This window comes from Ranitomeya variabilis, chromosome 6 (assembly GCF_051348905.1).
Source record: "Ranitomeya variabilis isolate aRanVar5 chromosome 6, aRanVar5.hap1, whole genome shotgun sequence".
Lineage (NCBI taxonomy): Eukaryota > Metazoa > Chordata > Amphibia > Anura > Dendrobatidae > Ranitomeya > Ranitomeya variabilis.
In genome coordinates this window covers 7229953-7255835 of record NC_135237.1, presented here as the reverse complement: position 1 = coordinate 7255835, position 25883 = coordinate 7229953, and the positions used below count along the sequence as shown (strand labels likewise).

Genomic DNA, 25883 nt, shown 5'->3' with positions numbered 1-25883 from the left:
CTGAAACCAATGTCCCCACTGCCATGAGATCTTCCCGGAGCTCCTTCCTTGTTGTCCTTGGGTTAGCCTTGACTCTTCGGACAAGCCTGGCCTCGGCACGGGAGGAAACTTTCAAAGGCTGTCCAGGCCGTGGAAGGCTAACAGTAGTTCCATAAGCCTTCCACTTCCGGATGATGCTCCCAACAGTGGAGACAGGTAGGCCCAACTCCTTGGAAAGGGTGTTGTACCCCTTGTCAGCCTTGTGACCCTCCACGATCTTGTCTCTGATGGCCTTGGAATGCTCCTTTGTCTTTCCCATGTTGACCATGTGTGAGTGCTGTTCACAAGTTTGGGGAGGGTCTTAAATAGTCAGAAAAGGCTGGAAAAAGAGATAATTAATCCAAACATGTGAAGCTCATTGTTCTTTGTGCCTGAACTACTTCTTAATACTTTAGGGGAACCAAACAGAATTCTGGGGGGTTGAGGGGTTGAATAATAAATAACCCTCTGAAAAACTTTTCACAATTAAAAAAATAAATAAATAAACAAAGAAATAACATTCTTTTTTGCTGCAGTGCATTTCACACTTCCAGGCTGATCTACAGTCCAAATGTCACAATGCCAAGTTAATTCCAAATGTGTAAACCTACTAAATCTGCAGGGGGTTGAATACTACTTGTAGGCACTGTATAAAAAAACCTAATTTTTATTGAGAATTTAATAAAGATATTTTTATGGGGTTTTTTCCTTTGGTAATCATGCTTCAGCCCGATAGTAAAATCGCAATAGAAAACATGATGACAATACCAACCGCCTGGGACCTCTAAGGCCGGCATCACACTGGCGAGTTTTACGGACGTATGAGCGCAGAAAATACACCTGTAAAATACGCATTACACACGGCCCAATGATTCCCTATGTCCCAGCTCCTATCTGCCGTATTTTACGGATCCGTATTATACAGTCTTCTACGGCCGTACAAAATCGCAGCATGCTGCGTTTGTCACCGTATTGCGCAAAAAAATCACCAATGAAAGTCTATGGGGGCGAGAAAAATATGGATTACACACGGACCAGCAGTGTGACTTGCGAGAAATACGCAGCGGTGTTCTCTAGAAAAGCCGGTAATTCAATTGTCGGCTTTTCCTCTCTCCTTCACAAACCCGACAGGATATGAGACATGATTACATACAGTAAACCATCTCATATCCCTTTTTTTTTTGCATATTCCACACTACTAATGTTAGTAGTGTGTATGTGCAACATTTGGGTGCTGTAGCTTGTAAAATAAAGGGTTAAATGGCGGAAAAAATTGGCGTGGGCTCCCGCGCAACTTTCTCCGCCAGATTGGTAAAGCCAGTGACTGAGGGCAGATATTAATAGCCTAGAGAGGGTCCATGGTTATTGGCCCCCCCCCCTGGCTACAAACATCTGCCCCCAGCCACCCCAGAAAAGGCACATCTGGAAGATGCGCCTATTCTGGCACTTGACCACTCTCTTCCCACTCCCTGTAGCGGTGGGATATGGGGTAATGAAGGGTTAATGTCACCTTGCTATTGTAAGGTGACATTAAGCCAGATTAATAATGGAGAGGCGTCAATTATGACACCATTATTCATTATTAATTATTAATTAATAATTATTATTATTGATTATCCATTATTAATCCAATAGTACGAAATGGTTAATCAAACACACACATTATTTACAAGTATTTTAATGAAATAAAGACACAGGGTGTTGTAATATTTTATTATACTGGTAATCCACCTGAAGACCCTCGTTCTGTAACAAACGAAAAACAAAACTCAACAATATCTCATACCTTCCGACGCTCAGGTCAAGTCCCACGAAGTAAATCCATCTGAAGGGGTTAAATCATTTTACAGCCAGGAGCTGTGCTAAAGCAGTGCTCGTGGCTGTAAAACCCCCGGGAATAAATGGATTGCAGGGGAATGACCTGTAGTTACCTTGAGATGCGGTGAGGCGCCCTCTGCTGGATGTCCTCATATGAACTCGAGCGTGGGAACTTTTACCAGGCTCCAGTTCATGAGGACATCCAGCAGAGGGCGCATCACCGCAACTCAAGGTAACTAAAGGTCATTCCCCTGCAATCCATTCATTCCCGGGGGTTTTACAGCCACGAGCACTGCTTTAGCAGAGCTCCTGGCTGTAAAATGATTTAACCCCTTCAGATGGATTTACTTTGTGGGACTTGACCTGAGCGTCGGAAGGTATGAGATATTGTTGAGTTTTTATTTTTCCTTTGTTACAGGACGAGGGTCTTCAGGTGGATTACCAGTATAATAAAATATTACAACAACCTGTGTCTTTATTTCATTAAAATACTTTGTAATAATGTGTGTGTGTTTTATTAACCATTTGGTACTATTGGATTAATAATGGATAGGTGACATAATTGACGCCTCTCCATTATTAATCTGGCTTAATGTCACCTTACAATAGCAAGGTGGCATTAACCCTTCATTAACCCATATCCCACCGCTACACGGGAATGGGAAGAGAGAGGCCAAGTGCCAGAATAGGCGCATCTTCCAGATGTGCCTTTTCTGGGGTGGCTGGGGGCAGATGTTTGTAGCCGGGGGGGGGCAATAACCATGGACCCTCTCCTGGCTATTAATATCTGCCCTCAGTCACTGGCTTTCCCACTCTGGCGGAGAAAATTGCGCCGGAGCCCACGCCAATTTTTTCCGCCATTTAACCCTTTATTTTACAAGCTACAGCGCCCAAATTTTGCACATACACACTATTAACATTAGAAGTGTGGAATATGCAAAAAAAAAAAGGATATGAGATGGTTTACTGTATGTAATCATGTCTCATATCCTGTCGGGTTTGGGAAGGAGAAATGAAAAGCCGGCAATTGAATTAGCGGCTTTTCACATATCTCGCGCTGAATTAAATATAAATACAGAATATATAAATATATGTGTCTCAATGACATATATATATATATATATATATATATATATACACACACATACTGTATATATGTTTTAACGAACATTTGAGCACATAAATCCATTAGATGTCTGTTTTGCAAGCCTGCAAGAAAATATCGCAGTACGGATGCCATACGGATTACTTATGGAGGATGCCATGCGCAAAATACGCTGACACACCCTGCCTACGGATGACATACGGATCACTATTTTTGGAACATTTCTGCGTATTACGGACGTAAAATACGGACCGTATTTTCATACGCTGAGTGTGATGCCGGCCTAAGGGCAAAGATATCCTGTAAGTCGGGGATCTCATAAAATTCTAAAAGACCTAGCAATCCCACTTCCAGCCCCCGCATGAGCTCATCAAGGGGAGGTGTGTGGATGTAACATTGATCTAATGAAAAGCTGAATTTGGGTTGTTGTATTTTACCTGTCCCGGAAGGTACAGCTTGCTGTGGTCCTGTCCATTTTTCTAAGGAGTACCTCCCTCCACTAAGCTCTGAGCCCCTTTGATGACACAGTTTTAGTAGTATTCTTTTGTTATTCCTTTTTATTTTATGAAATTGTATATATTGTATTGTTTATTCCCATTTTGTATCATCTTTGTATATTTTTATGAACACTGCCTATCTTTCTGGATTAAATATGTAAAATTTAATAGCTTTGTTCCTCTTATTCTGTAAACTGCACCCCTGAAGTCATACGATACCTGCAACGGGTGTCCTATCGACCTGTATAAACAACTAGTGGTGGCAGCTAGTGGCTCTTTGGTTATTGTGGAGCTGGCAGTAACCGTACCTGGGTGTATGGGTGTATATATTATATTATATATATATATATTCCATACTGTCACGATAATGTAAAATACCATAGCTGAGGGATTTTTGCTCAGGTGACCATGGTCCTGAGAGCATACAGCAGCTTTGACCCCCCTCTCTCTCTCCCCCCTGAATACAACAAACAAGCCCTATGGCAGAGACACTGGGTATCTTGAAGCTAGTGTGTGAGCAGGGTGACCAGTCCTGTAAAGCCACTAGTGGTCCCTACCCTCTCACTCAGGAATTCCTTTGTCTCCAGAGTCTAAAAACGTAAATATCTCTGAGATCAGTGCATGTCATTAACCAGCCCTTTAGTGATGTCACAAGCTGAGAAGTATAAGACACGATACTCTTAGCCCAGCCTTGAGTCGTGGCCCGGGAAGCAGCTAACAACAGCTCTTTAAGCTGTTTCCATGCATCTGGATGTATTTATCCTCTTAAGCCACAGGCCAGCCAAGATGATACCATGAAATAACCTGTAAGTTCTCCTTTCAATGTTAATCCTATTTTATTTTGTAATCTGTAATGTATATACGATTCGTCTCCTTTATAATATCCTTTTAATGTTTTGTAAGCACTGCCTAATTTTTAATGGAGTAAAATATTTAATTGCAAGCTTGTCTCTTCTGCTCTATACGACTGTGCGTCCTCTGAAGTGAATTGAACTACTGATTTGGGTTGGCTCCGGACCCGTTTAATCGGAGCTGGTGGCAGCATACTTGTTCTGTGCAATTGGGAATCTTTGCAGCGATGGCGGCGTTGATAATTATTGTTCCTGCCTGAGTGGGAGTAGTTATATTGCCCTCGCTGCAGTGTGTCCAATAGCCAGTACATAGCAGGCAGCCTTTCTAGGTGCAGTACCCTGTCTGACCTGAGGGTAAGGGAGCGCCAGAGAGCTGCAAGTTCCAAACCGGAACTGGGAAGTGGGATATAGATAAATCCCTTCAGAAGGAACCAGGGGCAACCAAACAACCCCGATTCGTGACAATGACAAATTGGTGTGAGTAGTGGCAATGATAAAGATATCCTCCCTGGGATCCCTGACGCATTGCTGGGATCCGTGACATAGTGTTAGCAGTCACGGTGTGAATCGTGACACATACGTTTGAATCAGATGTGTATATACAGTACCGTACGCTCACTGTGAGTTTTGGTCACGTCTGAGACATGGCAAAGGTCAGGTTTAATTCGTGGCACAGGTTAGGTCTCGTGATTGCCACAGGTCAGATGTGGTGGATGGCACAGGTCAGGTCTAGTGGATGACATGGGTCTGGTCTGGGGGGTGGCATGGGTCAGGTATGAGAAATGACACAGGTTGGGTTTGATTTGTGACACAGGTCAGATCTGGGGGGTGGCATGGGTCAGATCTGGGGGGGTGGCATGGGTCAGGTATGGGAAATGACACGTCAAGTCTGATACATGACACAGGTTGGGTTTGATTGGTGGTACAGGTCATTTCTAGGGGGTGGCACAGGTCATGTCTGAGAGGTGGCACAAGTCAGGTCTGAGGCTTGGTACAGGTCAGGTTTGATTCTTGGCAGAAGTCAGGGCTGGGGGTGGCACAGGTCAGGTCTCGGGAGTGGCACAGGTCAGGTCTGAGGCAGAGTACACAAATTGGATCTGAGGGTCTGCAGAATCCAGATGTCAGATCTTAAGGCTCGACATAGGCCATGTGTCAGATCTGCGAGTCGGCAGAGTCCAGATGTCAGATCTTAGGGTTCGGCAAAGTGCAGTTGTCAGATCTGAGGGTCGGCTGCATCCACATGTTAAACACATTGTGTGTGAAAGATCGCCCTCAAAAGATCCCTTGAGAAGACAGAATGGGGATGGGGACCTGAGAAGTTTTAGGTCTTCATTAACCTTATTAAAACCTTATTCTTCAGTATCACCCTCCACAGCCATTATTACACCATAGATTCAGAGTCCCACCATGGCCCCCTTCACCCTCTACTATACCACACCACTGAAGATGAATGTCCATGGACAGACATTTCTCACTCTCCTCACCTCGCACACTCAGGAAAGCTGAGGACACGGCGTCCCCGGCCATGAATGTCACCCTGCAGCTGTCCTCCGCCCTCAGGTTCTTCAGCAGAAGCAGATGTCTGCGGCCGTTCTCAAAGTAAACCATCTCCACGTTGTCGGAAGTCTTGGCCGGATCGTCATCCACCAGCCAGTTGTAGTTGTAGCACTCCGGCTTAGCCAAGTAGCACTCAAAGAGACCTTCTCCGCCCTCCAGAGCCTCCACGTTCTCCAGACCCTGCAGAATCTTATTCTTCTCTAGAGGAAAACAGAAACATCGACTCATCAGCCGAACCAACGGGAGCGTAATACACCGTACATTATAATGCATTGCTGACCTATGGTGACTGCATCGGAGTGTAATACACCGTACATTATAATGCATTGCTGACCTATGGTGACTGCACCCGAGCGTAATACACCGTACATTATAATGCATTGCTGACCTAAGGTGACTGCATCGGAGTGTAATACACAGCACATTATAATGCATTGCTGACCTAAGGTGACTGCACCGAGCGTAATACACCGTACATTATAATGCATTGCTGACCTATGGTGACTGCACCCGAGCGTAATACACCGTACATTATAATGCATTGCTGACCTATGGTGACTGCACCCGAGCGTAATACACCGTACATTATAATGCATTGCTGACCTATGGTGACTGCACCCGAGCGTAATACACAGCACATTATAATGCATTGCTGACCTATGGTGACTGCACCCGAGCGTAATACACCGTACATTATAATGCATTGCTGACCTATGGTGACTGCACCCGAGCGTAATACACCGTACATTATAATGCATTGCTGACCTAAGGTGACTGCACCGGAGCGTAATACACCGTACATTATAATGCATTGCTGACCTATGGTGACTGCACCCGAGCGTAATACACCGTACATTATAATGCATTGCTGACCTATCGTGACTGCACCCGAGCGTAATACACCGTACATTATAATGCATTGCTGACCTATGGTGACTGCACCCGAGCGTAATACACCGTACATTATAATGCATTGCTGACCTATGGTGACTGCACCCGAGCGTAATACACCGTACATTATAATGCATTGCTGACCTATGGTGACTGCACCCGAGTGTAATACACCGTACATTATAATGCATTGCTGACCTAAGGTGACTGCACCGGAGCGTAATACACCGTACATTATAATGCATTGCTGACCTATGGTGACTGCACCCGAGCGTAATACACCGTACATTATAATGCATTGCTGACCTATGGTGACTGCACCCGAGCGTAATACACCGTACATTATAATGCATTGCTGACCTATGGTGACTGCACCCGAGCGTAATACACCGTACATTATAATGCATTGCTGACCTAAGGTGACTGCACTGGAGTGTAATACAACGTACATTATAATGCATTGCTGACCTATGGTGACTGCACCGAGCGTAATACACCGTACATTATAATGCATTACTGACCTATGGTGACTGCACCCGAGCGTAATACACAGCACATTATAATGTATTACTGACCTAAGGTGACTGCACCGGAATGTAATACACTGTACATTATAATGCATTACTGACCTATGGTGACTGCACCGGAGCGTAATACACAGCACATTATAATGTATTACTGACCTAAGGTGACAGCACCGGAGTGTAATACACTGTACATTATAATGCATTGCTGACCTAAGGTGACTGCACCCGAGCGTAATACACAGCACATTATAATGTATTACTGACCTAAGGTGACAGCACCGGAGTGTAATACACTGTACATTATAATGCATTGCTGACCTATGGTGACTGCACCGGAGCGTAATATACAGCACATTATAATGTATTACTGACCTAAGGTGACTGCACCGGAGTGTAATACACTGTACATTATAATGCATTACTGACCTATGGTGACTGCACCGGAGCGTAATACACAGCACATTATAATGCATTACTGACCTAAGGTGACTGCACCCGAGCGTAATACACCGTACATTATAATGCATTACTGACCTAAGGTGACTGCATCGGAGTGTAATACACCGCACATTATAATGCATTACTGACCTATGGTAACTGCACCGGAGCGTAATACACAGCACATTATAATGTATTACTGACCTAAGGTGACAGCACCGGAGTGTAATACACCGCACATTATAATGCATTACTGACCTATGGTGACTGCACCAGAGCGTAATACACAGCACATTATAATGCATTACTGACCTAAGGTGACTGCACCGGAGTGTAATAGACCATACATTATCATGCATTACTGACCTATAGCGACGGCATGGGAGCGTAATACACCGTACATTATAATGCATTACTGACTGTTACGGAACCCCTCAGCACCCAGATTATGTTGTACAGTTATATGTATGTATAATAGTTTCCATGTGAGAGGCATGTCCCTAATGCATCAGCCTACAGGCTGCGTCCCTGGGCAGAGGGGACAAGATATCCCCCTTCTGACCTCTCCCACCTTTGTAATTCCCACAGTAAATATCGGCAGGCTCCGGCCACCTTCGGCTATTGTAATGTATGTCTGGCCTGCCGCTTTTCAATAGGCCCGCCCTCTGTATCTGTGTGATATATTCTGTGTCCTGTGAGTAAAGTGTTGTCATACTGGAAATACGTGGAGAAGCAGTGATCTTTTATATGCGCCCATGTAATCAAGGAACTCCAGTCAGAGTCCTTCATTCAGACTCCAGCTAAAGCAGAGTGGACCTCCTGAAATACGGGGTGGTACTAAAGAGGTACTCCAGCACGGTAGACCCCGTTACACTGGTGGCAGACAGCGGGATGTGATACCCCGTCTACAGGAGGAAAGGAATGAATGGAAAACAACTACCAGAAGTTAAAGAGGACTACATTAAAAGATCTGTGGAAGCCCGAGGGTTAATTGCCAGCAACAAAACAAAAGCGGATTTGATAGCAGCCATCATGGAACACGACAGTGCAGCGCCCCCCAATGTGAACGTGGAGGAGACTGAATTCCAGAGGGAGGTAAAGAACAGACTGGCGTTCTATGGCCCAAACCCTGCAGTAGAGATCATACGAGAGGAGATGGCTGATGTGCGTACTGATCTGAAGGAAAAGATGGCCGAGCGAACCAGGATAGAGCTAGCCAAGATGGAGATGGCAGAGCGGACCAAAGTGGAGCTGGCCAAGATGGAGATGGCAGAGCGGAGAGAGAAGATTCAGCGAGCAGGGGGAGATCTGGCCTCCGCCCAGGTACCTTCAACAGTAAGCCACAAAAAGATCCAGTATAATGCCTTCCGACAGTTGGGGGAGGCAGAGGAAGACATTGATGGCTTTCTGTAGGACTTTGAGCGGCAGTGTCCCCTTCATCAAGTGAAGCCGGAGGAACGAGTTCAGATTCTGGCCAGCAAGCTGACCGGCCGGGCAGCGGACGCTTATCGCACGGTACCTGATGAGGACTGTATGGACTATGAGCGGATCAAAGAAGTGATCTTGGCCCGGTATGTGCTGACACCAGAGGCATACCGCCAAAAGTTCCGCGGACTTATAAAACGCGTAACCGATACCCACGCTGAATGGGCCTGTAAATTACGGCGGTCACTGCTACAGTGGGTACAAGGGAGCCAAGCAACCACTAAGGAGGAGGTCCTCCAGCTCTTCTTGTTAGAACGATTCTTTAATGGACTAACCCCCGAGACACAGGGATGGCTTCGGGACAGGCGGCCCACGACTCTTGGGGAGGCCGCTCGTCTGGCCGATGAACATCATGATGCCAGGAGGCCTCAGTTGTCCGGATCAAAGATGGTCGCTAGGGGTCCGCCCATGGACCTGGAGGCCCCCAAACCACCGAAGATTGTAGGGGGACCAGCTAAAAACCTGCCCTACTACAGTCCCCCTGGGGCGCGATGCCACACCTGCCATCAGCTGGACCTCCTGCAAGACAATGTCCCAACCGGACTCAGCATACCCAGTGGCCAAAGGCGGGAACAGCTACCATCAGCCGGGCCGCTGTACACTGCTACCAAGGTGAAGCTGACCCGGCATTGGTGGCTACGACTAACCAGGGGGTGGAAGTGATGGAGGAAGTGCTGCATGAAGTAGACCCCGTGCAGGCAGCCCGGGCAGATAATAGACAACAGCATCGACAGGTCGTGTGGGTTAATGGGAAACGTATGCAGGGACTAAGAGATTCCGGAGCAACTTTGACCCTTGTGAGGCCTCATCTCGTCTGGGACCAAGAGAAGATGGACCGGACAGTGGCAGTCCGTGTAGCAGGGGGAGCCATACATCGACTGCCCACTGCCAGGATTCACGTGAACTGGGGAGTCGGGGGTGGCCTTGTCGAGGTCGGCTTGATGGAGGAATTGCCTGCAGACGTCTTGCTGGGAAATGACTTGGGGCCCATGTTGTCTGCCTTCTCGGTTGCCCCTCTGGCTGAGACATATCCTGTGACCACCCGGAGACAAGCTCGAGCTGCGGAGGCGGAATCACACCCTGAGGAGGCCCAGGTAAGACATCCCAGCCCTACACGTATTCCCATAGCCAGACACATTTCTTGGGCCACCCCAGCTGAATTTAAGAGGGAGTTACTTGAGGATCCTTCATTGGATCGATATCGTATAAAGGCACAGGAGGGGAGAGGGGTACTGGAAGGGGAACAGTTTGTATGGAAGCAGGGACTCCTCTACCGGATCACAGAGCAGCACCACACAGGGACGAACCCCACTATAAAACGACAGCTGGTAGTTCCCAAGAAGTATAGACAGGAGTTACTACGAATCTCTCATGACATACCCTTGGCAGGGCACTTCGGCGTCAGTCGCACCAGGCATCGTCTGACACAAATCTTCTTTTGGCCGGGGGTAACCTATGATGTTCGTCAGTACTGCCAGACCTGTGACAGTTGCCAGCGCATTGGCAAGAGGGGAGATCGATGCAAGGCCAAATTACGCCCCCTCCCCATTGTGGAGGAACCATTTAGCCGAGTAGCGGTCGATCTGATAGGGCCGTTAGCCAAACCCAGTCCGTCAGGGAAAAGGTATATAGTGACAGTGGTAGATTATGCCACACGGTATCCAGAGGCAGTTGCGTTACCTAACATACTGGCAGAGACGGTGGCGGCTGCCCTGCTCCAGGTTTTCTCACGGGTTGGATTTCCCCGGGAGATTATCTCGGACCAGGGTACCCAGTTTACAGCAGAGGTGACCAACCAACTGTGGAAGCTGTGCGGCGTCAAGTCCATAAGAAGCGCCCCGTACCACCCGCAAACCAATGGGTTGTGTGAACGCTTTAACGGGATGTTAAAACAACTCATTGAGACTTTTACCAGGACCTACAGGGACTGGGAGGGAGGAATTCTTGCCACACCTCCTGTTTGCCTATCGGGAGGTGCCCCAAGAATCCACGGGGTTCTCCCCGTTCGAACTGGTATACGGGTGGCGGGTAAGGGGACCCCTAGACTTAGTGCTAGAACACTGGGAAGGGTAGGGCATCATAGAAGGGGTACCTATTGTACCCCATGTGCTGGAATTCCGGGACTGCCTACAGGAGCTGACCCAGGCTGTACGTGGGAACATGCAGGTGGCCCAGAGGCGCCAGCGCGTATGGTACGATCGGAGGGCCAGAGAACGCACCTTGGAAATAGGACAGAAGGTCCTGGTGTTAGAGCCCACTAGGCAGAACAAGTTCCAAGCTGCATGGCAGGGGCCCTACCAAGTAGTGGGGAAAATAGCCGACACCATCTATAATGTCGCCGATTGTGACAACCCAAGGGTTATCCGCATGTTCCATGTGAATATGCTGAAGCCCTACCGGGAGCGCCCTGAAGAGGTAGTGGCCATCTGTGCACCTGAAGCAGAGGATTTAGCCGGACTCCCCTTGCCCGATGTCTTAGGGGAAAGGACTCTAAAACATGGGACCAGGTACACTGGGGTGAAGACCTAGGTCCCCGGGAGAGACAGCAGGCAGAGGCGTTGTTGAGGCAGCGGCAGAGGATGTTTTCGGGGAGACCAGGGAACACTCACCTGGCACAACACAAGGTTGAGACCCAGGATCAGAAACCCTTGCGACAACCCCCCTTCCGCGTCCCTGAGTCTGTACGAGAAGGAATGCGACAAGAGATACAAGAGATGTTGCGTTTAGGGGTCATTGAAGAGTCAGATAGTCCCTGGGCATCCCCCGTAGTGTTAGTGCCCAAGAAGGATGGAACTACACGGTTTTGTGTAGACTATCGTAAGCTCAATGAGAAAACGGTGACAGATGCGTATCCCATGCCGCGTGTGGATGAGTTGTTAGACCGGCTGGCGGGTGCAAAGTATTTGACAACTATTGATCCATGCAAAGGCTACTGGCAGATTCCCCTTAGTCCTGATGCTATTCCCAAGTCGGCATTTGTCACCCCGTTCGGCTTATTCCAGTTTCGAGTTATGCCATTCGGGATGAAGAATGCCCCGGCGACCTTCCAGAGGCTGGCTGACCGGCTTCTGGATGGTCTCCAGGACTAGGCTTGTGCCTACCTGGATGACATCGCCATCTACAGCGTGACATGGGAAGAGCATCTAAATCACCTAGAGACAGCGTTGGACAGGATCCACAAGGCCGGAATCACCCTGAACCCAAACAAGTGTCACGTGGGCAAAGCAGAGGTTCAGTATTTAGGGCATTGGGTGGGAAGTGGGAAACAGAGACCAGAACCAGCCAAGATTGAGACCATAGCCAAATGGCCCACCCCACGCACTAAAACCCAGGTCATGGCGTTTCTAGGGACAGCGGGGTATTACAGGAAATTCGTTCCCAATTACAGCAGCGTAGCCAAGCCCCTCACTGATCTGACCCGTAAGAACCAACCCCGCCAGGTAACCTGGACCCCAGAGTGTGAGGAAGCCTTCCGCCAGCTAAACGACGCCCTCACCAATACCCCTGTATTGGCCGCACCCGATCCAACTAAACGTTTCCTTGTTCACACAGACGCTTCTATGTTTGGATTGGGGGCAGTACTGAGCCAAGTCGGGCCGGACAGCCAAGAACACCAGGTAGCTTACCTGAGTCGGGAACTACTGCCCCGTGAAGTAAGCTATGTGGCCATCGAGAAGGAGTGCCTGGCGGTAGTATGGGCACTCATAAAGTTGCAACCATATTTGTATGGACGACAGTTTTCCCTCCTAATGGACCATAATCCCCTAGTCTGGCTTAATCGGGTCTCCAGAGACAACGCCAGATTACTGCGGTGGAGTTTAGCCCTACAACCTCTGGACTTCACCATCCACTACAGACCCGGCAAACAAAACGATAACGCCGATGGACTAAGTCGACAAACGGAACTTGTACCAACCCCATAAACTTCGGTCATCCCCAAACCGATCCGTTAAGGATCAGACTGTGTATGCCGATCGCGTCGCTGAAAAGGGGAGCCGTGTTACGGAACCCCCCAGCACCCAGAATATGTTGTGCAGATATATGTATGTATAATAGTTTCCATGTGAGATGCATGTCCCTAATGCATCAGCCCACAGGCTGCGCCCCTGGGCAGAGGGGACAAGATATCCCCCTTCTGACCTCCCCCACCTTTGTAATTCCCACAGTAAATATCGGCAGGCTCCGGCCACCTGCTGCTATTGTAATGTATGTCTGGCCTGCCGCTTTTCAATTGGCCTGCCCTCTGTATCTGTGTGTTATATATTCTGTGTGCTGTGAGTAAAGCGTTGTCACACTGGAAATACGTGGAGGAGCAGTGATATTTTATATGCGCCCATGTAAACAAGCAATTCCAGCCAGCGTCCTTCATTCAGACTCCAGCCAAAGCAGAGTGGACCTCCTGAAACACGGGGTGGTACTAAAGAGGTACTCCAGCACAGAAGACCCCGTTATATTGACCTATAGCGACTGCATCGGAGCGTAATACACCGTACATTATAATGCATTGCTGACCTATGGTGACTGCACTGGAGCGTAATATACCATACATTATAATGCATTACTGACCTATGGTGACTGCATCGGAGCGTAATACACTGTACATTATAATGCATTACTGACCTATGGTGACTGCACCGGAGTGTAATACACCGTATATTATAATGCATTACTGACCTATGGTGACTGCAACAGAGTGTAATACACCGTACATTATAATGTATTACTGACCTAAGGTGACTGCACCGGAGAGTAATAGACCATACATTATCATGCATTACTGGCCTATAGTGACTGCATCGGAGCGTAATAGACCGTACATTATAATGCATTACTGACCTATGGTGACTGCACCTGAGTGTAATACACCATAAATTATAATGCATTACTGACCTATGGTGACTGCAACAGAGTGTAATACACAGCACATTATAATGCATTACTGACCTAAGGTAACTGCACCAGAGCGTAACAGACCGTACATTGTAATGTATTACTGACCTAAGGTGACTGCACTGGAGCGTAATAGACCATACATTATCATGCATTACTGACCTATGGTGACTACACCGGAGCGTAATACACCTTACATTATAATGCATTACTGACCTAAGGTGACTGCACCGGAGTGTAATATACCGTACATTATAATGTATTACTGACCTAAGGTGACTGCACCGGAGCGTAATACACCATACATTATAATGTATTACTGACCTAAGGTGACTGCACCAGAGCGTAATACACCATACATTATAATGTATTACTGACCTAAGGTGACGGCACCGGAGCGTAACAGACCGTACATTATAATGCATTGCTGACCTATGGTGACTGCACCCGAGCGTAATACACAGCACATTATAATGTATTACTGACCTATGGTGACTGCATCGGAGCGTAATACACCGTACATTATAATGCATTACTGACCTAAGGTGACTGCACCGGAGTGTAATATACCGTACATTATAATGTATTACTGACCTAAGGTGACTGCACCGGAGCGTAATACACCATACATTATAATGTATTACTGCCTAAGGTGACTGCACCGGAGCGTAATACACCATACATTATAATGTATTACTGACCTAAGGTGACGGCACCGGAGCGTAACAGACCGTACATTATAATAATAATAATAATAATAATAATTTTATTTATATAGCGCCAACATATTCCGCAGCGCTTTACAACTTATAGAGGGGACTTGTACAGACAATAGACATTACAGCATAACAGAAATCACAGTTCAAAACAGATACCAGGAGGAATGAGGGCCCTGCTGCTCGCAAGCTACAAACTATGAGGAAAAGGGGAGACACAAGAGGTGGAGGAAAAGGGGAGACACAAGAGGTTATAATGCATTGCTGACCTATGGTGACTGCACCCGAGCGTAATACACAGCACATTATAATGTATTACTGACCTATGGTGACTGCACCCGAGTGTAATACACCATACATTATAATGCATTACTGACCTATGGTGACTGCACCGGAGAGTAATACACCATACATTATAATGTATTACTGACCTATGGTGACTGCACCGGACCGTAATAGACCGTACATTATAATGCATTGCTGACCTAAGAAGACCCTGTAATGGACGTAGTGACAAAGGGTCAGACTCAGACCAGACAGTAGGCTCAACTGTAAGGGAGTCTCACGGCCGCACAAACCAGTGGAGGCGGTCAGGGAGAGAATGGTCTGGAAAAAGGGCAACTCTACGAGAGGAGGTGACGGAGTCAGGTGATACATTGTTCCAAAAAGGTTCAGTGACAAGGCCCAATTTTGACATACGGGTGTACTATCAAAGGCGACCAAGAATGGTCTCTGGTCGGGTAATGGAAGGTGCCAAGCCCCTCAGCTTTAGGCTGAGGGGGGAGTTATGTAAGGAGGCTAATGGCCGTGTAATCAATGGGAGGTATGTGTCGCAGAAATGGCTGCTCCTTGCGATGCAACCCGTAGTATTTTGCTTTAGTGCACGTGAGCACTAAGATGTCGTCTGGGTCAGGTTTGTGGGTAGCTATGAGAGATGGGCGGGTCTGGCTACCTATATACTTCCCCTGTGGGTGTGGTTGTGGTTAGTTTATGTAATAGAGGCTGTTTGGCACAGGGGCTGTGCCTGGAGGAGTGGAAACCTCCATGGTCTGTGTGCAGAGAGGGAGAAGTCTTCCTGTGTATGTGGCTCCAGACCGAGCCTGAATGCTGGACACTACCCCAGCCTGTGTGCCTACAGGCCTGAGGGAGCAGGGTCCTGCCAGGACCTGTGTGAAGTCAGGGTCATGTGACCTGGCCATGTGAGTTAGGGGTTGTAGTGTCTTGGGAGAGCAGAAACTCCCACATCGCTCTTGGATGAGCTAGAGGACTGTGCTACGGACACTGATGTTTTGCTTTTGCCTGGCCTAAAGGCTATTTTTTCCTTTCTGTTGGTGCTTCTCGGGTTATGAAGCAAATAAACCCATATGGATTTTGAAAGGAACGTGCCTCCTGTTTTCCTCCTGATGCACCTGAGTACAATCCCTACACAAAATACATTCAGACAGCCAAGAGATCCAGACAGCCAAGTGATCCAGAGATCCAAAGAATCATAGACTTTTTGCAAAACCACAGCCAGGAACACTCTACATGAGAGCAGCCAAGACATCATGGCTCCATCACGAGAGACACAGATTTGTCACTCTACAGGATGCCAGCTTAGGGATCATGGCCCCGGCTGAAAAAATACAGATCTGCTCCATTGACCATCACTGAACCCATGGATACGTTTAAGGCAGTCAGGATTTGGACCCATCGGTCATCTGGCTCTATGGAGATGTTCGGAGAAGCCAGGTTGGGACCCTCCGGTCACCTGGTCTTGTACCTCAATTGACTGCCAGCTTCCTAAGTTAGCCCTGGAAGCTCTGAAGTTACAGCGGCTCTTATGTCATTGAATCAGCGGAAGGGTGAGACTCTAATTTTCACCATGTTGGGTATTTTCCTGGGACTGTTCTATTTGTTATTTGCCTGTTTGGTAGTTCAATAAAGTATTGCCGCACTGTTTTACCCTCACCCCGTATTGTTTGATTAGTTTTATGCCCACGAGAAAAGGAGAGCGGGCATTTGGTGGGCTGATCCTAGTCCATGTGGTTTTGGCTAGCGGATTAGACCACCTGCTGGGGGGTCAGCAGATGTCTCCAGCTTTGTTCCTCTTACTCTTCACACCAGACTCTGAAGCCTCGTGAGGCCCCACGTTACCAGTAATGTCCAATTGGCCAGTAATAAAAGATTGATGGCAGCAAGTTTAGTTTGGTTATTGCAGGGATTGGCAATGATCATTCTGAAGTATATGTGGTGGAATTGGACGTGTATACACTGCACATTCACTGAAAAGTGCCCAATAACCACCTTGTAGTGAATGCAGCAGTGGCCTTGTCCATCATTTATCAGTCAATTACCTGAAGGGTCCTGATTATTGGAGTTCAACAGAGTAAGTGACCTACTGATAAATGCCATCATCTGCGTCCAGTCACCCAGCAAACATCAGGTGGCGGCAGCTGGAGGAGTAGTGAGCTGCAGCTGTACCATGGAGCCAAAGACAACTAAAAATACAGAGCATAAAGAGGTAACACACTGAGCGGCTGTGGGAAATGATGAGTTTTGGTGACTGTGGAAGTAGCATTAGCATACACTGTGTTTCCCCCTGGTTGTGTTCATAGAGAGAGTCCTGATACATGCAGACAAGATGGCAGGCAGAAGCCAGAAAAGGATAAAGATCAGTAGAAAAAGTCAGCAGACTAGAAGGCTTGTAAGTAAGGGGTAACACTTGCCACCTAGGGTGCCACCCCAGTAGTTAGGTCTATAGAGGAACATGTAAGAAGCTCTAGCCTGCACTATAGTGGTTTCAGTGAGCCCCAGAAGGAATAGATAAGCTGTCCTGGATGAGACAGCTGCCATTACAGAGAGAAGGTGAGGATTGCCACAGGAAGAAGCAGAGATGATTAATCCTGACTGTGAGAATCAGCCCACAGAAGTGTTTAAAGCCTAAGGGTACCGTCTCACAGTGGCACTTTGATCGCTACGACGGTACGATCCGTGACGTTCCAGCGATATACATACGATCTCGCTGTGTCTGACACGCTACTGCGATCAGGGACCCCACTGAGAATCGTACGTCGTAGCAGATCGTTTGAAACTTTATTTCGTCGCTGGATCTCCTGCTGTCATCGCTGGATCGTTGTGTGTGACAGCGATCCAGCGATGTGTTCGCTTGTAACCAGGGTAAACATCGGGTTACTAAGTGCAGGGCCGCGCTTAGTAACCCGATGTTTACCCTGGTTACCATTGTAAATGTAAAAAAAACCAAACAGTACATACTCACATTCCGGTGTCACGTCCCTCGCCGTCAGCTTCCCGCACTGACTGACTGCCGGCCGTAAAGTAAAAGCAGAGCACAGCGGTGACGTCACCGCTGTGCTGTGCTTTACGGCCGGCGCTGACACAGTCAGTGCGGGAAACTGACGGCGAGGGCCGTGGCAGACACCGGAATGTAAGTATGTAGTGTTTTTTTTTACATTTACAATAGTAACCAGGGTAAACATCGGGTTACTAAGCGCGGCCCTGCGCTTAGTAACCCGATGTTTACCCTGGTTACCCGGGGACTTCGGCATCGTGTGTGACAGCTCTCCAGCGACCACACAACGACTTACCAACGATCACTGCCAGGTCGTATCGCTGGTCGTGATCGTTGGTAAATCGTTTAGTGTAACGGTACCCTTAGTGTCAAGAAAATTAGCCCATCAAAGACCGCCAGATACAGTAGTGTTCACAATACCAGCTGTCCAATATGACTGATTTACAAGTTGGTGCAGTAGATTCTAAGAAAACCACCAGACTCCGCATTCATGATCTGCAGGTTTCTGAGTCTGTGTATTAGAATACTTAATTGAAAGGAGAAAGTGTTCACAATAATATCAGTGTGGAGATCAATCAGTGCTGTCTATGATTCTGTGAAGATACAGGGGTGAATCCGGTGGCCTTTATCTAAGGGTGAAGCCAGGACATGTACATGCATTTCTCCTGGAAAGCCTGAGAAATATGGGAGACATTATTCAGAAGAACAGCGGACTTTGATTAAAAAGTTGATTGGAGTAGGTAAAACTTATAAAGAAGTGCAGACAGTGATCGGCCGTGCAGCTAAAAGGATCTCCAATGCTTTATAATGAAAGCCAAACAGGAGAGAATGATGAAAGTAAAATTGTTCTTTTTTGCCCAAGGGCTTCAGACAGTTCATCAGACGACCCCCAAACTCTACATTCAAGCCACAGAACCCTCTGCACACAGTGAAGCATGGTGGTGAAGCATCATGATATGGGAAGGTTTCTCTTCCTATGGTACCGGACTTATTTACCCCATGCCAGGGATCATGGACCGGACCATATATTACAATACTTAAAGAGATCAAGTTGCCTTACGCTGAAGAGAACATGTCCTTGATATGGGGGTTTCAACAAGACAATGACCCTAAACACACCAGTAAACAAGCAAAATCTTGGTCGAACAAAATGACCTCCAGCAGGCCACAAATGTGCATGTGTCTGCACAAATGGTTAGAAACGGACTCCATGAGGATGGTCTGAGTGCCCGATGTCCACAGATGGGAGTTGTGCTCACAGCCCAACACTGTGCAGGACACTTGGCATTTGCCACAGAACACCAGGATTGGCAAACTCACCACTGGCGCCCTGTGCTCTTCACAGATGAAAGAAGGTTCACACTGAGCACATGTGACAGACGTGACAGTCTGGAGACGCCCTGGAGAGCGATCTGCTGCCCGCAACATCCTTCAGCTTGACCGGTTTGGCAGTGGGTCAGTAATGGTGTGGGGTGGCATTTCTTTGGAGGGCCGCACAGCCCTCCATGTGCTCTCCAGAGGTAGTCTAACTGCCATTAGGTACCGAGATGAGATCCTCAGACCCCTTGTGAGACCATATACTGGTGCAGTTGGCCCTGGGTTCCTCCTAATGCAGGACAATGCCAGACCTCATGTGGCTGGAGTGAGTCAGCAGTTCCTGCAAGATGAAGGCATTGAAGCTATGGACTGGCCCACTCGTTCCCCAGACCTGAATCCGATTGAACACATCTGGGACATCATGTCTCGCTCCATACACCAACTTCACGTTACACCACAGACTGTCCAGGAGTTGGCGGATGCTTTAGTCCAGGACTGGGAGGAGATCCCTCAGGAGACCATCCGCCGCCTCATCAGGAGCATGCCCAGGCGTTGTACAGTAGGGAGGTCATACAGGCACATGGATACCACACACACTACTGAGCATCATTTCCTTGTCTTGAGGCATTTCCACTGAAGTTGGATCAGCCTGTCATTTGATTTTCCACTTTGATTTTGAGTATGATTCCAACTCCAGACCTCCGTGGGATATTAGTTGTGATTTACGTTGATGATTTTTAGGTTTCATTGTTCTGAACACATTCCACTATGTAATGAATAAAGATTTACAACTGGAATATTTCATTCAGTGATATCTAGGATGTGGGATTTTAGTGTTCCCTTTATTTTTTTGAGCAGTGTACCTACAGGCCGAGCGCCTGTGGAGAAAATCTAATCTACCCGAAGATTTCATCCATTATAAGTTTATGCTCAAAACATCTATGCCTATGCCTAGTCTATGCCTGATGAAGAGACCTGTGTAGTCTCGAAAGCTGCAATTTGTTACCATCTTTTCAGTTCGCCCATTAAAAGGTATCAACCACTGAGGACTCTCAGTTCTAAATATTTTTCTATCCACTGGCTAACACGGTACCAAGATATTTATCTTTCCTGCTTAAAACATACAACTCTGCCCTTCAACTCTCCAAACAAACCTATTTCAACACTCTCATCACCTCACTGTCCAATAACCCTAAACTTCTCTTTGACATTTTTCATTCCCTACTCAACCCAACAGTGCAGGCCCCAACCACAGATCTCCGCACTGACGATCTGGCCAATTACTTCAAAGAAAAAATTGACCATATCTTACAGGAAATTATCTCCCAATCCCCTCATACCATGCACTGTCCTCCCTCCCCCAATACATCTAGCTCACTCTCTGACGTTGAACCAGTCACAGAAGTACTCAGGCGCCTTGCATCTTTTCGCCCAACCACTTGCACTTGTGACCCCATTCCGTCACATCTCCTCCAGTCCCTTTCCCCGGCTGTCACCTCTCACCTAACAAAAATATTCAACTTCTCTCTCTCTTCTGGTATTTTTCCCTCCTCATTTAAGCATGCCATCATACATCCATTACTTAAATAACCATCCCTCGACCAAAACTGCGCCGCTAACTATAGACCTGTCTCTAATCTTCCCTTCATCTCTATATGTTATGACCTGGTGGTTAAGAGGCCACACTGATATGACCTGGTGGCTAAAACGCAACATGGGATGAGCTCTGAGAAGGTGGTATCTCTACTGACCGCAGTCCCTAATCCTAACAACAACACTAGTAATAGCCGTGAGATGTTCCTGACTCTCCCTAGACACCTCTTCACAGCCTAAGAACTAACTACCCCTAAAGAAGGAAATAGAAAGCTATCTTGCCTCAGAGAAAACCCCAAAAGGAAAGACAGCCCCCCACAAATATTGACTGTGAGTGAAGAGGGAAATGACGTACACAGAAATGAAATCAGATTTCAGCAAAGGAGGCCAATACTAAACTTGATAGACAGAGAGAAAAGAAAACTGTGCGGTCAGTATTAAAAACTAAAAAATCCACGCAGAATTTACAAAAATGAACTCCACGCCGACTCACGGTGTGGAGGGGCAAATCTGCTTCCCCAGAGCTTCCAGCTAGCCTGAATATGACATAGTGACAAGCTGGACAAAAAGAGACATATTTGCAGAGCAATAGAGTCCAAGCAATTACATAGTTATTAAGGTTGAAGGAAGACTTTAAGTCCATCTAGTTCAACCCATAGCCTAGCATGCCCTAACATGGACAAAATTGGACAAACAAAAACTAGCAAAAACTTATCTTTTGCTGACAAGGACTGGCCATATGAGAAATCCAAGGAGAGAACCAAATCCAACCAAGAACATTGACAGCTGGCATGAACTAAAGCCCAGAGCAGGTTTAAATAACAAACCCAGGCAAGGCGATTAGTGAAGGCAGCTGCCACAGCTACCTAAAGGAGCAGCAGTTCCACTCGAAACCACCAGAGGGAGCCCAAGGGCAGAACTCACAAAAATACCATTAGCAACCACAGGAGGGAGCTCCAGAATGGAATTCACAACAGTACCCCCCCCTTGAGGAGGGGTCACCGAACCCTCACTAGAGCTCCCAGGCCGATCGGGACGAGCCAAATGGAAAGCACGAACCAAATCGGCAGCATGAACATCGGAGGCAACAACCCAAGAATTATCCTCCTGGCCATAACCCTTCCACTTGACCAGATACTGAAGCTTCCGCCTCGAAAAACGAGAATCCAAAATCTTCTCCACCACATATTCCAATTCCCCCTCAACCAACACCGGAGCAGAAGTATCATCGGAGGGAACCATAGGTCCCACATATCTCCGCAACAAGGATCTATGGAACACATTATGAATGGAAAAGGAAGCTGGAAGGGCCAAACGAAAAGACACCGGATTGATAATTTCAGAAATCTTATAAGGCCCAATAAAGTGAGGCTTGAACTTAGGGGAAGAAACCTTCATAGGAACATGACGAGAAGACAACCAGACCAAATCCCCAACATGAAGCCGGGGACCAACACACCGACGACGGTTAGCAAAACGTTGAGCCTTTTCCTGAGACAACGTCAAATTGTCCACCACATGAGTCCAAATTTGCTGCAACCTGTCCACCACAGAATCCACACCAGGACAGTCAGAAGGCTCAAGCTGCCCTGAAGAAAAACGAGGATGAAAACCAAAATTACAAAAGAAAGGCGAAACCAAGGTAGCCAAACTAGCCCGATTATTAAGGGCAAACTCGGCCAACGGCAAAAAGGTCACCCAATCATCCTGATCAGCAGACACGAAGCATCTCAAATAGGTTTCCAAGGTCTGATTGGTTTGCTCCGTTTGGCCATTTGTCTGAGGATGGAACGCTGAAGTAAAAGACAAATCAATGCCCATTCTAGCACAAAAGGACCGCCAAAACCTAGAAACGAACTAGGAACCTCTGTCAGACACAATATTCAGATTCTTATGATCAGTCAAGGCCACCACGCGATGCTTGGCTCCCTCAAGCCAATGTCGCCAATCCTCAAATGCCCACTTCATAGCCAACAACTCCCGATTGCCGACATCATAATTACGCTCAGCAGGCGAAAACTTTCTGGAGAAGAAAGCACATGGTTTCATTAAAGAGCCATCAGAATTTCTCTGAGACAAAACGGCCCCTGCCCCAATCTCAGAAGCATCAACCTCAACCTGAAAAGGGAGAGAAACATCTGGCTGACGCAACACAGGGGCAGAAGTAAAACGACGCTTAAGCTCCTGAAAGGCCTCAACAGCCGCAGAGGACCAATTCATCACATCAGCGCCCTTCCTCGTCAAATCGGTTAGAGGCTTCACCACACTAGAAAAATTAGCAATAAAGCGGCGATAAAAATTGGCAAAGCCCAAAAATTTCTGAAGGCTCTTTACAGATGTAGGTTGCGTCCAATCATGAATGGCCTGGACTTTAACAGGGTCCATTTCAATAGCCGAGGGAGAAAAAATGAAACCCAAAAAGAAACCTTCTGAACTCCAAAGAGGCACTTAGACCCCTTCACAAACAACGCATTAGCACGAAGGACCTGAAATACCATCCTAACCTGCTTCACATGAGACTCCCAATCATCGGAGAAAACCAAAATATCATCCAAATATACAATCATGAATTTATCCAGATAATTCCGGAAGATATCATGCATAAAGGACTGAAATACCGATGGAGCATTAGAGAGCCCGAATGGCATCACAAGATATTCAAAATGGCCTTCGGGCGTATTAAATGCTGTTTTCCATTCATCACCTTGTTTAATACGCACGAGATTATACGCCCCTCGAAGGTCGATTTTAGTAAACCAACTGGCACCCGTAATCCGAGCAAACAAATCAGAAAGTAAAGGTAAAGGGTACTGGAATTTGACAGTGATCTTATTGAGAAGGCGATAATCTATACAGGGTCTCAAGGAGCCATCACGGTGTGGAGGGGCAAATCTGCTTCCCCAGAGCTTACAGCTAGCCTGAATATGACATAGTGACCAGCTGGACAAAAAGAGACATATTTGCAGAGCAATAGAGTCCAAGCAATTGGACAAACAAAAACTAGCAAAAACTTATCTTTTGCTGACAAGGACTGGCCATATGAGAAATCCAAGGAGAGAACCAAATCCAACCAAGAACATTGACAGCTGGCATGAACTAAAGCCCAGAGCAGGTTTAAATAACAAACCCAGGCAAGGCGATTAGTGAAGGCAGCTGCCACAGCTACTTAAAGGAGCAGCAGTTCCACTCGAAACCACCAGAGGGAGCCCAAGGGCAGAACTCACAAAAATACCATTAGCAACCACAGGAGGGAGCTCCAGAACGGAATTCACAACACTATACTCCTGGAACACCTGGTCCACTCCCGTCTTATCCGCTATCTCTCAGATAACTCTCTTCTCGACCCTCTTCAATCTGGCTTCCGCTCTTTACACTCTACTGAAACTGCCCTCACTAAAGTCTCTAATGACCTACTAACAGCTAAATCTAATGGTCACTACTCCATGCTAATTCTCTTGGATCTCTCTGCAGCATTCGACACTGCGGATCATCAGCTCCTCCTCACTATGCTCCGCTCCATCGGCCTCAAGGACCCCTTTCTCTCCTGGTTCTCCTATCTCTCTGACCGCTTCTTCACTGCATCTTTTGCTGGTTCCTCCTCCTCTCATCTTCTCCTTACTGTTGGGGTTCCTCAAGGATCAGTCCTAGGCCACCTCCTCTTCTCTTTGTATACTGCCCCTATTGGACAAACAATCAGCAGATTTGGGTTCCAGTACCATCTCTATGCTGATGACACCCAATTATACACTTCTTCTCCTGATATCACGCCTTCCTTCTTAGAAAACACCAGTGATTGTCTTACCGCTGTCTCTAACATCATGTCCTCCCTCTATCTGAAACTGAACTTGTCAAAAACTGAACTCCTCGTGTTCTCTCCCTCTACTAACCTACCTTTGCCTGACATTGCCATCTCCGTGTGCAGTTTCACCATTACTCCAAAGCTACATGCCCGCTGCCTTGGGGTCATACTTGATTCCGAGCTTTCATTCACCCCCCACATCCGATCACTGGCTCGCTCTTGTTATCTGCACCTCAAAAACATTTCAAGAATTCGACCTTTTCTGACTTTCAACTGTGCAAAAACTCTTACTGTCTCACTTATTCATTCCCGTCTGGACTATTGTAACTCTCTACTAATCTGTCTCCCTCTTACCAAACTCTCCCCTCTCCAATATGTCCGGAATGCTGCTGGCAGGATTATATTCCTCACCAACCGTTACACTGATGCCTCTACCTTGTGCCAGTCATTACACTGGCTACCCATCCACTCCAGAATCCAGTACAAAACTACTACCCTCATCCACAAAGCACTCCATGGCTCAGCACCACCCTACATCTCCTCTCTGGTCTCAGTCTACCACCCTACCCGTGCCCTCTGTTCTGCTAATGACCTGAGGTTAGCATCCTCAATAATCAGAACCTCCCACTCCCGTTTCCAAGACTTTTCACGTGCTGCGCTGATTCTTTGGAATGCACTACCTAGGTTAATATGATTAATCCCCACAGTATTAAGCGTGACCTAAAAACTCATTTGTTCAGACTGGCCTACCGCCTCAATGCATTAACCTAACCATCCCTGTGTGGCCCATTCAAAAAAATGAAACCATAATCAGGTTCCTCACATCATGTTCTCATACACTTTATGCAGTTAATAGCCCTCTGTGTCTGTACTGCTACATACTTAGGCAGTTAACTGGTTCATGCAGCTTTACATGAACACTCGAGCCTTACACTATGGCTGGTCCAAATAACTAAAGCAATTGTCACCATCCACCTCTCGTGTCTCCCCTTTTTCCTCATAGTTTGGAAGCTTGCGAGCAGCAGGGCCCTCACTCCTCTTGTATCTGGTGATTGGGGCCCTCACTCCTCTTGTATCTGGTGAGCAGGG

General features: G+C 47.1%; 1 protein-coding gene across 1 annotated transcript in view; it reads right to left on the bottom strand.

The window, feature by feature from the left end:
• Positions 1-25883, bottom strand: part of OBSCN (obscurin, cytoskeletal calmodulin and titin-interacting RhoGEF) — an 860705-nt gene that overhangs the window by 419318 nt on the left and 415504 nt on the right. Inside the window, exon 60 of the mRNA XM_077269354.1 lies at positions 5774-6046. Coding sequence (XP_077125469.1) covers positions 5774-6046 — 273 coding nt within the window. The remainder of the gene's footprint in view (positions 1-5773; positions 6047-25883) is intronic.